The sequence below is a fragment of the Python bivittatus genome, unplaced genomic scaffold (assembly GCF_059951505.1).
Source record: "Python bivittatus isolate LINGU-HERP-01145 unplaced genomic scaffold, Pbiv_v1 ctg000700_np1212, whole genome shotgun sequence".
In the NCBI taxonomy this organism is placed as follows: domain Eukaryota; kingdom Metazoa; phylum Chordata; class Lepidosauria; order Squamata; family Pythonidae; genus Python; species Python bivittatus.
In genome coordinates, this window is record NW_028277098.1 from 8,044,769 (window position 1) to 8,060,082 (window position 15,314).

Genomic DNA, 15,314 nt, shown 5'->3' on the forward strand with positions numbered 1-15,314 from the left:
TCAGGACCTGGGAAAAAAGGAGGTAAGAAGAAATGATTACACAAAAGTCTGGAATATGCCTCAAGAGACCTTGGCAGTCCAAGTGTCAATACGTTTATAAAATAAATGGACCGCTAAAATGGTTGTATGAAGAATTGTGGACATTACTGCATTTCTTTGCATGTGTGAGAAGCCATGAGCCGCAACAATATGTGCAGCTGCTGTTCTAGCTTGGCAAGGCCAAACAGAAGGAGTTGGAGAAGTTAAGGCAAGGATTTAACAATGTTGGACTAGTGCTGTCTGAAGGTAACACCAAAGAATATTTAATTTGCCAGGATCACAGGAATTTAGTTATATGTTACATTTATATCCCTACTTTCTTTTAAGCAACCCAGGGCAACCTAGGTGGTTCTCCCCACAAGTGTCTTATCTTTAGAGCAATCTGAGAGAAAATAACAGTCCCATAGGAAGCTCCATGACTTAGTAGGAATTTGAACCTGTCTCTCCCAAGTCCTAGCCTGATATTCTTCTTAAAATACATCACACTGGCTACTTTCGAATAAAAGAGCAATGAAAGACCTATGACAAACAGTTGTATTGTAATAGGAACAATGACTGCAAGTGGATGCAAAAGAAATGGAAAAGTAGAATGTTTTAGGTTGCTGTATATACTTTTTAAGTCATAAATATTCTACAGTGAAAGTTAATAATAGTTCTAATGACAATGGAAAAGATCATATAAACAGTAATGGGGTAGAAAATAAAGTTAAGTGATTGTGGTAGCTTTTGATTTGATGGGAGGGTAGTTAAGGAACAGAAAAATGTTTCTCATGTCAAACATTATTCAGAAGAATGCAGAAGGCATTCAGACTGCTCAAACATTCCAAAGAGTGAAATTTTCATGTTAACCTGTCATTTTTATAAATAGGCCATCGATCCGATACACATCGGTCCGGAGGCAGAGAACGAGGCCGATCCAAGGAACGAAGGCACCTACTCTCTCCAGATATCTCCCGTTGCAACTCAGAGGAAAGAAGTCCACAAGCAGACATTGATTCTCCAGAGCGACATCATTCCAGGTCCCCCAGTGAAGGCAGGTCACAAACTCCCAACAGACAGGTGGGTGTGAAACTGGCAAAAAATAAGAGGAATATTTGGAAACATTGTTGAAATGTTTGGAGCAGCCATTATTCTTTCCTAGTATGCCACAAGGAGGCTTTCAGAAAAGTTTTCTTCTATTCTATACAATGTTCAATGCCAGATAAATGAAAGTTAGTCTTAGTTATGGTCCACTAGAACAGGCTTCAAACTATAATTAAGATCAGTCACAATGTACAATTTAAAAAAAGGGTTCTTCTGTTTCGATTAACATTTTGAATTGCTATGTTAAACATAAATGGAAGTCTCCACTCTGTTTTGCATGGCCGTGCTAGAAGGAGAAGTGAAACGCACAAAGCAACCTTTGACTAATTGGTTTTCGTTGAATTAACACGGGGTGAGATCCTTTCAGAAATTAAATTGAAGACACTTGTCCAAAAGGCTAGAACAAGCCAGAAGCATATTACAAGGATACAGAGAGCAAACAAGGATCCATCCATTGGCCCACGGTCTCAGGGGCTGTCTCTGTAATGCATTGACCTGACCAGGGTGGGCAACCTGCAGGCTCTGTGAGGGTCTCCCTAAGGTGTTGGTGCTGCCTGTAAAGTGCAGTGACTCAGGGAGGGGCTCATAAGCCCACAGATTCCTGTTATGGTGAAGGCACACTTCCTTACTTGCCATGAAAATCTCCACTCACTCTCTAAATTTTAGCCCCAAACAGCTGCCCTTGAATTTCAGTCTACAGGCCCTTGAAAACATTACTACTATATAATACTGAAGGACAGATATCTAGAAGAACAAAAATATCCAGAACGATACAAATTCATGAACTTTATATTAAGTTAAGCTTCAGCGATATTTTAAATTGTGCCTCTTCCATTTTTTCAAATGCCCCACTTGACTCGTAAGTGGGTAGGGTGGATGGGCTTTTAAATTATACTACTTACTGCTGGTTTCTTCAGTTCGTAAGAAAAAGGATTGGCCAGTGGAGACAAAAGTGTTTCCTGCCCTTCCAGCCCTGCCCAGCAGACTCTTCAGTTGGAGGCAGGGCCTGGGGTCTGCTAAACCATCCCAGAACTCTGTCTCCAGCTTTTCCCTTCTTTGCAGGGCACGGGCTCCTTGAGTGAGAGTTCCATCCCTTCTCTGTCTGACACCAGCACACCAAGGCGAAGCCGCCGTCAACTCCCTCCAGTGCCACCAAAGCCACGACCCCTCATCTCCTACACTGCTATGATGCAGCACTGTGGTGACACCTCCCCACCGCCTGACGATAGTGAGGGAGGGTCCCCTCTGCTTTCTGGGACTCTGGAGACAAACAATACCTGCTTGACTGAGTCTTCCAGCTCCCTACAGGGAAAGCAGAGCCTTCTCTCCACTCCCCAGCGCTACATCTCAGAGCCTTACCTGATGCTTCAGGATGACTCCCATGCTTCAGACTGTGGTGAGGAGGAGACACTCACTTTTGAGGCTGCTGTGGCCACTAGCCTTGGCCGCTCCAACACAATTGCATCGGGCCCTCGCTCTAGGCATGGTTGGCAGATGCCCAATGGGCATTACCGGAGGAGGAGAAGAGGGGCATCACAAAGCATGATATATGGGGCTGGCATCGAAGTACTAAGTGATACGGAAGAAGATGACAAGTGCTAGAGGCTACTTCCTCTCCCCTGTCCCCTTTGATGCATGCTGATTGCCACATTTGAAATGAAATGAAATGGAAATCAAATGCAGGAAAAACAGAGCCTTTGTGCAAAACAAAGTCAACTCACAGCTTCTTTGTCTCCCTTTTTTTCTTTTAATTGCACAGAAAAGGTGCACCGGCTTGTTAAGTGACAGTGAAACATGGCAACAGCAAACTTCATCACAAAGCCACTTGACACTATATCCCCCAAAAGCCAAGAGTAAGGAGAGGTAGAATTTACTGGAAAAGCAGAGCAAAAAATAAGCTAAATACTTTTTAAAACATCATTTTCCTCTCCTCAGAAAGAAAACCTCAAGATGGTGGTTGTGGGTGGGTTCATGTGAGAGATTCAGTGCTTGAGATCAGGCTTTATCTCTCTTTGTGATCCATCCTACAGATTGACCAGTAGGACCAGTGGATTCATTCCTGGATCTATGCAAAGCTGTTTCAGGGTGAGATCCCAAGCATTGGGCCCTTTTGCAGGGCTTTAGAGAAATTGGCCCATTTTTCAAAAACAAAACAAACTACTAATCTTGGGACAGAATTTTAAAAAGAGGATAGGGTGAAAGGAAGGCAGGATGGTCTGAGCAAGAGTGAGAAAACATTTGGTTTAATGAAACCAACCTGAGGCATAAAGTGCCATTATCGACATGGTAAAGGAGTGAATTGTTATGGTCCTAAATGTACTTAGCCCAGCATTCTTGGGCATATATTTTGAGTTTAGAAAGACTGGAAAGTATGTGTGTGTAGAGCTTTATTTTAATAAAGTGGTATAGGCCAGCACCAAGGCTATATGTTGTCTGACCTCAGAGGTAGGAAGTATTTTTATTCAAATTCTCCAAATACTTACCTGAGACCTCCTCCCAAAAAGCATACTGTACTATAATGCTGGCATCTCCCAGCCTAGCAGTAAGGGCTTTATGGAGAACACTGGTGCTTCTTTTCTCCGTAAATGAACTTTTAAACTTATTTTTAATTTGGTAGGACAAGAGAGATGGGAGCATGCCACCACTGAACATTTGTGTTTCAGAGGAGTTGAGCTGGCTTAGGAAAAGGACAGCTAGTGATCTGGTGGGAAAGTTTCTAAATTGGCATCTTTTTTTACCTTGAGGCCCACCAAATGTTTTGGGATAGAACTCCCATCCACACTATAACATGGCCAGTGAAAAAAGGCAATGAGAACTGTAGTCAAAAACACCCAAACAAAGTTGGGTAGGGGAGATCCAGCAAACTCAGTAGCTAAAATGGTAATTTTCCATCCATTAAAGTACTCAACATATGGTACAGGTGACTTTTTTTTTTCCTCCTCCTTTTCTCTGATCAGCATCTCGTTCATTCTAGCAGGGTTTCTTTCCTCAGCCTGGAAGGCAGGAGACCCAGTAAGGTAGCAGGTGGATACATCAGCTCATCTTTTGTAGATAACAGAAAATAACTGGCATTTTAATTGGTTACCCAAAGGGCCATTTTTCTCCAATAGCAGAAAGCCAGTCTCCCCAAAGAAGCTGAGCATTACTCTCCTTAGGAAGAAGTAAAACAATGCCATCATTTTTTTCAGAACAAGGTAACAGCCTCCCAAAGATCAGCTAGATCCCACAGTTGCCCTAAGCCCAGTTAGTAGATTTGATTTGGTTCTTCACTTTAAAAATCTGTCTGGGAGAGTTACTGATGGGAATTTGTAATGTAACTGGTTGCACATGCAGAAAGACTGGCTTAAATTTTCTATAGAGGCTGTTCTTTCAAGGAAGAAAAGGGTGTGGCACTTTTGTGCTAATTTCATTTTTTCTCGAGATATTTTCTCATTTACCACATTCTCTGGTCAATCCTCACATAATATGGGAACATCTAATATTTTCCTGCTATTCTAGATTCCATTCTCCACCCATGCTTTCTCTTCATTGTTGAGTTGCTATGCAGTTCGTCTGCTAACCTGTGTCTCTAGCAATCATTATTCAATTCCAGAGAGGAAGAGCAGGAAAAGAAGCACTTTTAGAGAGCAATCCCAAGGAATGATATTGGATAGTGACCCCAACCAACAGTGTGGCAGGGGGGTGTCTATAGGATACAGTACATAAAAATCAGGCGGAGATTCGATCACACTGTTATGGCTGCCATCTTTCCTTTTTTGATCACACCCCGCAGAAACCCCTGGTGTGGCATGAAATAATGGGATAACTCTGCTAGTGCACTGTAGGTGCTTACTCAGCATTTGTGTGTTTAGGTTCATTTGCTTTCCTTGCTAATAACACCTGAACAGAAAATGCTAAAGCAGTAGGTGTTGTTGTGCTTTTCAAATGCTGCTTTTGGGAGGAACATACTAGCTTGCTTATACATTTCCAACCATTGGCAAAGCTGTCTATTCTGAACTGACTGGTAGCAGCTATCCAGGTTTCTGAAGTGGAATCTTTGACCAATTCTGCCTGGAGATACCAGGGATGGAACCTGGATCCTTCTCTTTGTACTATGCTGTCTATTTAAACTTGAAAAGAATATGGTTCAATGATGGTGCATGTGCTTTGGATGGAAAAGGCCACAGTTCCAAGCTGAATCCAGAGCATTCTGGGTTATAGAAAGGCATAGAAAAATTTGGCAAAAAGTACAGCATTCTTGCTTTGGTCTGTTGCTCAGATATCAGACTAAACTAGCACACAATTTTTCTTCTCCGATATTAAGATCTGGGAATTCTTCTCCTAAGCCTATCTTTAGCCTACTTAGCACCTACTTTCTGCTTCCTTCCTTTTGTAACTGTTTGTGCTTCAAAGACTGTCTCATCACACTTGGATGCTTGTCTGGCATTCAGCTGCAGGATAACACCCATATACAATCATTGCCTCTGAGTGGGTAAGACCCACATTTCTGTTGCCAAGTCATATGGATGATCAGTTCCTGCTTTATCCTTTCTCTCAAGTTCATCATGTAATTTCCAACCTCTGACCCCAAATGGGGAAAACTTGTGCTGCTTAAAATTGATTTTGTCATTAAATTTCTCTAGAAAGATCCGGGGATCTTCTGTCCAAATTACCGTAACCCAATAATACAATATCCCAGGATTTCTTGAAGGAAAGCAATGATCGTAAAACCAAATTGGAATCAGTTTTGTCACTATACGAATTGATCTTAGCCATTTTCTTTGTTAGAGTTAAATCCATTTCTACTTTATCATGGATCTGAAATATTAATATGATTTACAAAATGGGGCACAATGTGTATTTAGCTTTTTTCAAACCAACATTAAGTTTATATTACATACTCTAAACATCATGAGAGGACCAAAACGTATGTTAGTGTAATTTGCATAGTCTTAGCCCCACCTTCTTGGGACAGCTACAATAGTCAGCAGAGGATCTATACCAAAAATATACATAATTACCATACCAGATTTTCAAAATCACTTCACAAAATATTTCTACCTCAGTAGCTCCACCCTACCCCATTATTACTAGAAGCCCTGCATTTTATATTTTGCTATTACTTCATAAAGCACATGGGAAGAGAAATGTTAAAACTGATATAACATTCATATTTTTAATCTAGGATGATCATATCTGGGCAGCAAAAAACCAAATGATCTCTAGATGGCAGCTAATAGATAACTTTGCTGCCCTGTAGTGGTCACACAATTTTTTGCAGTCCAGTTGTTCTACCCATGTCATAATCACTTTTCATTCCGTTATCACTTTAGTCAAACAAGGTTCCAAGCTTTGAAGCACTGTGAAAATTTAGAAAGCTGGTTAAATAAGTTTGAAAAGTGGGCTTAAAAAGTGCTTCTCTGATGCCATCTCCAACTCTGTGAAATAATTACAACCTTTCTTCAGCATTTCATCAAGCCTCCTGCTGGAGTTTCTCTCCCAGGAGCTCTAGCACGCGCGGGTTGGTTTGTTTATATGTATATAGTAATATTCTGAAAGAAATCAGCATTAAGGGAAGAAGAGGCACTGTTACAGGCTTTATAGTAATTTTGTTCTCCCAGAGGGTGTTTCTGTTACAAGAATAATATGGAACAATTTGTTTTTAGATGCTTCTGAACAGTAATAACTACTTGTATTTTAGTATTAAAATATTAAACACTATTAAAGAGTTCCACTTAGCAATTAAAAATAACGAGCAGACCCAGGTTAGCTACTTCACATGTTCTAGTGTACCATATATTTAAAGAGAAATTGATCCTTTACCAGGAAATCGTTTTATATCAAGTGAATTCCTTCTAATTAAAAGTACATTTAAAGTTAATACTTGCTGCAGCAGAACACTATAAAGGTCATTCTCCAGGTGAAGCTATGTGTCCCCTTGGTGAAACATTTCCTATTGCTGGCTAACAGCAATGCAGGAGTGAAGAATCAGCAGTCAAGGGAGGTGTTTAGTCCTTCTTGTACAACCCTTTTCCAGCTTGCCTTCCTCCACTAATTGATCACTAAGAGGAAAACAGAAGACATGAAAGGACCAGGGAAAGAATCTGATGGGGGTGATGAACAGTTAGGCATCTCAGTTGATTTCATGACACGGTTCTTATTTTTCCTCTACATGTAGTAATGACATACACAGTACCTTTCCATCATCTTACCCTCAACACTTTAAAGATTTGATCAGCTGGGCTATGAGAAAGAAAGAGAGTCTGGCCTTGATCTTTCTCCTAGAACCTTGTGCAGCATTTTAAGCAAGCACATTAGCAAGCTCTTTCTTGCATCTTTTACAAAGATGCAGCTCCTCATGTTATAAACCTGGGAAGGTCCTCTTCTCCACCTTACCTATACTGTAAATAGAAGGGTTGGCATTTAAATCTCCTAAATGTGGGACAATTTCTGATGTTAGGTTTTCTATAAATAAATTATAGGAATAATCTGTAGGAAAAATTATTTTGTGCATATCCAAGTGGGAGGGAGAATGGTGGAGGAGGCAATCTTTATTTCCTGCTACTTTTAAAATTGCCTCACTTGGGCTTCTTTTTTTTACTATGGATACAAACAAATGTGCTATGAAGCTTATGTAAGATTTTTTTAAAATATGTCTGTCTTTGTGGGATGTGGGAGGAACCCTCTTAAGTACACCTTGAAAGTTTTCTTTGAAGGCTTTAACTGCTCCTAAGCTTCAGAAAGAAGTGTACTTATGTTAAATAAGTTTGCAGATAGTGTATTATGATTCAGCTTATTGAATATTGGAGTAAGAAAGTAGCTTTACTCTGCTAGTTTTAATCAAGAAAAAGACCACTAGGAGGCAGCTGGTGCTTCTAAGGGCATCAACCCGGGTGTCAGAATTAATTTGTCTGGCTTAGAAAGCTGCCTTTGGTTACTCTTTTGGAGATCACTGGGGCTGCAGCATATCTCCCTAGAAGTGGTTATGGTTATGGTTATGTGGTTATGGTTATCCGCACCAGGGATCTCAGGCACAAGAGCAGCTCGAGCACAATGTCTGATGCAGGAGAACCCAGCCTGAACATCAAAACCAAATACTGCATTTAATGTGCACATGGTGGTAGATTTGAGCTCTAACCCATAATGTGCTCAGTGCTCTCTCTTTGGTTTGCTTCCTTTTCAGGCAGTCTCTTAACTAGATATATTTCTCTTTGCAGCCAACATCTAGAGGCAGAATGAGCTTTTGGCTTTCTCCAGTTTTGGAAGAAGGCAGGCCTCTAAAAAATGTAAAGTTTTCTGAAATACTAATATATTTAGGGATTTACTCTTGCCCTTTTTACCTTCAGTTTTTCCATCTAATGTATCTACCAGCTAACTACCTACTCTGTTAACAGACATTAATACAGTAGAGGGTAGTCAGGAGATTTGTTGTATCACTGTCTTTGGATAGAAGAGAGCCAGTTTGGTCTAGTGGTCAAGGCTTCAGGCTAGAAACCAGGAGACTATGAATTCTAGTCCCACCTTGGGCATGAAGACCATGGGCCAGTCACTCTCTCAGCCCATGATGTCAGGTGCAGGTGACAAGTTGGTCAGTCAATTCCTGTTGCAACCAATGGATCAACATTCAGCTGATTTGGGGGAAAAAAAAAAAAAGCAGATCTGCACCTGTGGGAAAAACACTAGGAAGGAAGAAAAAAACATATTTGGATAGAAAGTAGCACTCCCATATATTTTGACTTCACTTAAAGATTTGAAATATGGAATAATCTTCTCACTGGGTTAGCATACTTTGACCAAGCCCTTCTGTGAGCACTACTAGTTGTATTAACGTCTTCCCCCTCTTCTGAAAAGTCCCAATATACCTCCTTCAATTCTTTAGCTACTCCTAGCATGATGATTTGGAGTGGGGAAGGGGGTATCTCTACTTGACACATAGTAGAGTGTCAGCCAGGCAAATAGAATCATGGGGACAATCTATGACGAATGCCATATAGAAGGAGAGAGGGGGAGGGCCTTATGTTTCCAGTGTTAATCCAATTGAATATACTCAGTCCAAGTAAAGATTAGTCATGTATCCAACCGGACTTAGTTTAGCTGTGACCTTCAGAAGAGTGTAAATGCAATTAGTTGATTTCTTTTTAAAAAGGGGCCAGTGTGTTTCTAATCTGGAAAAAACAGTTTTGTCGGTGAATTAACAAGCTACAGACATTCATGGTAGACTTTTTCACAGATATATCTTTCAGATATCACTACCTCTTGCAAATTTAGCACAGTTAACAACTTAGGCTGATAGATGACCTTCAGTTGGGTCACTGCAGGTTAGTGGCAAGCTACATACGTCAACAACCCTAAGTACAGGTTTCTGCATCAGAGACAACTTAGGCTGCTGAGTGAGTCTCTAACATAAAGAAACTATTTATTGTAAAGTTGGGATTCTTGTTTCCATGTGACATGAACATATCTGAGTTCCATTCCTATATGATTAACAGTAAAACATGAACCCTCATTAGGTTGACTTTGGATGCAATGGAGAAAAATTTAGTTCAGAGTTCTCTCTCAAATAATGGATAAAAACATTGGTTTTGAAAGTTATCCAAACAGCCAATGTAATTTATGTCATTTGTGTCGATTCACATATTTGGGGTAATTATGCAAATTACCCAAATGATGCAAATTTATGCAAATGACAACTATTGATGCTATACTTATGCAAATGATATGAACTGACATGAAAGATGCAAATTACATCAATTACTTAAATGTAGGTTCCCCTCAATGATTCGTTGAGGGTTTTTTTTTTCTTACAATATTTATAGTCTGGGGGTAAATGGTGAGACATGAATATGTAGCCCAACCTGACAATAGCATTAGTAGAGTTGAACTGGGGCCAGTAAGAAGTAGTCACAAGGACACAGGCTGAGTTGAGATCACTGCTTCAGAGTACATTTTAGTTTTGTTTCAAGTATTTGGCTTATCACTATTTGTATTTCCTGGCTTAAACAAGACTTTCAAATTATCAAATTATTTGCTGTTGTTAACCTCTCAGCCTAATGTCAGGCTCAAAGAATTACCATGCTCCAAAAAAGCATTTTGAAAATGAGAGGATGTGGTTTAAAGCCTGGTTGAAGCTTTCACCCTACGCCACTCTGTAACACAGCAGGTGCACAAATAGGGAGTAAAATATTTCCAAACAGGAGGCAGTTTGGATTAAGCTCTGTGAAATGCAAGAGAAGGGCCTTTCTGGATAACCTTGGAGACAAACCGAAACTTGATTCAATGAAGGCCGAATGCAGAAAGGAATTGAAATGACTCTAATCGATGTCCAGCGGTCAATGAAAATGGATGTGGTAGCCAGAAACAGGCAGCCATATCAAGCCTCAAGTCAGCTCCTAAAGCCATTTCATCTCAATTTGATAACAAGGACAGCAAACCCCAAATGGAGGCTGCAGCTGATTCTCTTTCGTTGATGCTGAGATGGCATGTGTTAAGCCGGCATCACCATCTCTTCTTGTGGTTTGCTCCATGTGAAGCTTCTGGGTCCTCAATGCACTTCACAGCAGAAGCAGCGGGGGGTCGGTTCTCTGCAGTGGTAGCAGGACCCCTCATCCGCAGCCAGATGATGCTTTCAGCACGACAAGCCAATGCGGGAGATATATTGTAACATAAACGCTTGTTTGGGTCCAAAATAAAATCACAAAGAAAGAAAAGAAAATTACAAATCTGTAAAACTTTAATGGTTTTTTTTTTTGTTCTTTCGTTTTTCGGTTTTTTGTTTTTGGGGTTTGTTTTTTTTTTTTTTGGTCAAAGAAAATAAAAACTTGTTGTAAAGAATAACTTTTGCCTATAACTTATTTCTTCTTTAATCTTTGGGTTTTTTTTAAAGTGCTGTCCAAACTTGTGTTTAAAAAATAGTATATTTTATTTATTTGTGTGTCTGCTTGAAAATATCCCTGTCTTTCTCTTCAAATGAATACCCCAGGCAGCTTTAAAAAAAAAAAATTAAAAAAAGAAAATTGGTTCATTTGCAAACAAAACTTCCTCTTAGTTTATTCTTCACCTGATCACGGAGAGCCTTGATTGGCTGACTACCTTCCTGGAACAGGTTTTAAAAAGCTTTCACAATGTTGAGAGCCATTTCAGTGGTTTTTGAGATTATTTGCCAAGAGAATAAATGTTTGTTTGCTTTAAAACATTTCAAAAAGATGCAAAGTTCACCTGATATGAGAGAGGAAAGAGGGCACTGTCTATTACCTCTGGACAAGTGGGAAATCAGACTCAGGAAAATCAAAGAACTAGAGCACAGAGAAGGTATGTGTGTGTAAATAAACTTAAACAATGCAGGTGGAGGGCGGAGAGAGACAAAAAATATCTAGTTGATAATCTTCTGCTTGTCTACAGTACAATAATACTTTTATACAATATTCCAAAAAAGATTCTGTCCAGGAACTGCCTCACCAAATGCATTCATTAGCACATAAAATGAATAATTTAGTTCATCTTGGAACTTTATTTTTTTAAAAAAGCATTGTGTTATTTAAGTCCAGCTGCTGCTAGAGAAAAAAAAAAGTCTAAAGAAGATGTGATAAATGGTTCTGAATACATGAAGCAGAATGAGAGTGCTTTGGGCCTCATTAGCGGTAATTGAGGTGAGGGGGAAATGTAATGGGCTGAAATTACAGAAGAAAAAATGCAGATTAAAAGTACTCCACAAAAATGTAATTTAGCCCATAGTGTGTATCTTCAAAGATCAGTTGAATTTTCCTTTCCTTTCCAAAAGTAAGAACTTCATGTTCTTACCTTTAAAGGTTTTGTCCCGATTCAGTTGTTGCCCAAAATAATCTCACTCTGATCTGTGCTCCTCTAATTCTACCACTTTAAGGCTAGATGAATGCACACTTTCCATAATTCCTGTATGCAACTCCCAATCTTTGCTGCTCTGCTGGAAAACTGTGGGGAAGAGAAATGCAAGTTCTTCAGGAAAAGAGACAAATGCAAGAAAAATACAGAGTCCATCTTCATTCTATTCATGGTTTGCAAGTCAAACCATGCAAAAGTGAAAAGTGGACAGACACTTTGAAGAATCAAGAGGCTAACATATTTATTATAGCTTGCATTTTTTGTGGACCAAAGCCAACTTCATCAAATATATTTACTTAGATATTTGGCATACTTCCCAAAGGGTTTGCATAATTTACACAGTACAGTATTTTACAATAAACCAATTCTAAAATGTGTATGGCCTGGAAACATTGATACTAGGAATTGCTTGCAATTGTTGGACAGGCTTATGGTTGGAGAAGATTAGCCGGCATTGGATGAAAGTAAAAGGGATTGCCATTAAATCTTAATCACTAGCCTGCAGTCAAGTGGATCCAAAATTAACAGGTATCCAGCGTTCTTTTTTTTACAGAGGCACCATTTATTTATAACTACACTGGATATATCAGAATTCATCAGAGATACTATTACATAAGAGATGGTGAGAGTAGAAATAGACTAACAGTGTCAATTAACTATTATTTCTTTAAGGGGCTCCTCCTCATGTTATTCTATTGGTTTACTCTTCCCCCAACACAACCTTACATCAAAATTTTAGTCATGATTGGAACTCTTTTTCATATTAAAAGAGAGTAGAAATCATTAGCAAGTGAGGCTAAGATAGTAGTTCTATAAATGAATAAGTACTTTCCATTTAATGGATTTTCCTTGCATCAAATACTTTGTTTGAAATCTCACACAAGCTGATGAGTCTATATCATCATCTCATTAGGGTAGATGGAAGAATGCAAATTATATTGACAACAATGGAAATGTGAATAATTCTCCCTAATAAGAGTTCTGAAAAAGGAGGAAATATATTGGGGAGGGAGGAGGCTGTAGAACCAATACAAGCTCTACTCCTTCAGAGGAAAAGTATAATGAACAAAATGATCTACAGAGATAAGGAAAATAAACTACGACTAGTAGTAGCAACCAGACTACAATGTATTCCTGACCAATCTGTTTAAGAGCCCAAATAAAATGCCTGACTTTGAGACAGGGCTTAAAAAGGATTTGAGGCTTCTGTAGTCCCACAGAAAACCAACCATGTCATTGAGATAATGGCAGGACTTGGAGTTTTGCAAGGGTCATCTGTGCAAAGATGGATTTGACAGCATCAACATTTTCCTGTCTCTCTCCCAACAGTAGTTAAGATATCCCCTCCAGTTTTACATCACTCCCTAGAACCTGAGGCGGCTGCAGCAGCAGCAGAGAATCCCCCCCCCCCCTCCATTTCTGGAAAAATGCAAGGGAGCTGCAGTTATTTCCACACACACATGAATGGGCCACTTGATACAGCTAGCCTTTATTTACTCAAGTTCTCCAGATTAGAAGTCTGATGAATGAACTCTTGATTAATCATTTATTCATATTCTGGCACAAGCAGAGGAAAGCCACATCATCTCTATTTGCAACTGGGATACAGTGAATGACAAGTTCCTTTTCCTGAAAGAAGTACGTTTTAACTCTGAGGTGTATGAAGCAAAAGCTCGTATTTCTGTGAACTATTTTGTAGGATCTTCCTCCTGCTGAAACCAAGTAGCTAATTAACTTAAAAGCTTAAGATATATTTGAACCACTAGATTAGTGCCAAGCAATTTATTTGGTACCCAGCCTACACAATATAGTAAACAACCAGACAACCCGTGACCCGTTGGGTCATCATTTCAGAGAGATTTCCTTACCTAAAGAGAGAAACAGAATGACCAAGGGCAAAAAAAGCAGTGGGAATGTGAGCGACTTATGACTTGCTGCCGGCTTCCCCACTGACTTTGCTTGTGGGAAGCTGGCAGGGAGCATCAGAAATCTTCCTTCCTTCCTTCCTTCCTTCCTTCCTTCCTTCCTTCCTTCCTTCCCACATATAATATAGGCTTGCACTGTTTGCCCTCCCCTCATGACCCTCAGGAGAATCCCGGTGAAGCCTCCTTCTCCTCGGCTGACCCACGGAACTGCCTGCCACTTTGCTGGGGGGAGGTGGAACAAAAGGAGCCACGGACTGTGAGGAAAACTGCCCCCTGCCCCCCATTCTTGCAAGTCTCAAGGGCCCCCACCCTCAAGGGAGGAAGAGGGCTGCCATTTTCTAATAGGACTAAGCTTGCAACCAATATAGTTTTGAGTAAGCTGGATTTCACTCCCCTTACTCCTCTGTTTTCAGCTGCGCCTTCTGAACAAACTTTTCAAAATTACTGTAAGGCTACAGTCCCTTGCTATTGTTAAACAATTGGGACTCACAAATTCCTGTTGATTTACTCCAGCTGTATCAGTAGATCAAAATCAATCATATATGACATTGCTGCTTATTTAAATTAGCAGTGACTCTCAGACTTCCAGGGAATGCAGTGGCCTGGTATGTTTAAAAATAAAGCTGGTTTTCATTTGTGATATATGGGCTTCAACTTAAATGATAAAAGTGTATTTTGGACTAAAAATGTGTTTTTAAGAGGTAGCTAGTAACCCCCTTCTCAAGTTGCCCACTAAAGAAACCTCCTGGCTTCTAAAAGAATTATTTTGTTTTTGTTTTTCAAAGTTACCTCAACTCTTTTTTGAGTTAATTCATGTTCTATGACTGAGATGACAAAATGTTCACAACTGGCAAGATTATTTTTTGAGGAAATATTTGTTGCATCCAGGTAAATGCTCCTGAACAAATGTATTATCACTCTTATTTAATTCATATAGTTAGGATGACAGGTAACCAAAACATGAAAGGTTTTATGATATGTCCCTTCTATACATGTACATGAAAGGCAGAGTTAATGTTACAATTCACATTTTGTCACCTGCGCTCCCCCAGCCCTCTCCACCACCACTGGGGCAGAGGTCAAACCTCCAGCCCTTCTGTTTATCAGTTTTTTAACCGACGATGCTAGAGACTAAATTTTAGATTTGCTTGATATAGAATATCTGCTACTGAGGCCTGGTTCCTTTATCCATGGAATGCATTCTAGCTCAGCAAACATTCTCAAGGTATGATGATATATCTTGATCTTATGTACATATAGAAGAAATCCAGACTCACAGCAAACAGCTCAACTTCCATGGCCAAGGTCGTGCGAGGGGATCTTGTAACTGCAGTCTTTGCCTACACATCGACTACATGTTGCCCTTCCTTTATTCATGCTTTGTACAAGAGTCTATGCAGAACATTTATATAATTTAAAATGTCATTCTAC

The 15,314-nt window shown here is 39.7% G+C and overlaps 1 protein-coding gene across 1 annotated transcript in view; it reads left to right on the plus strand.

The window, feature by feature from the left end:
- The window catches only part of CACNA1E (calcium voltage-gated channel subunit alpha1 E), a 281,325-nt gene extending 270,458 nt beyond the window's left edge, over positions 1–10,867 (plus strand). Inside the window, exons 46-47 of the mRNA XM_088153792.1 lie at positions 908–1,098; positions 2,185–10,867. Coding sequence (XP_088009918.1) covers positions 908–1,098; positions 2,185–2,724 — 731 coding nt within the window. The 3' untranslated portion in view covers positions 2,725–10,867. The remainder of the gene's footprint in view (positions 1–907; positions 1,099–2,184) is intronic.
- Positions 10,868–15,314: the final 4,447 nt, after the last annotated feature.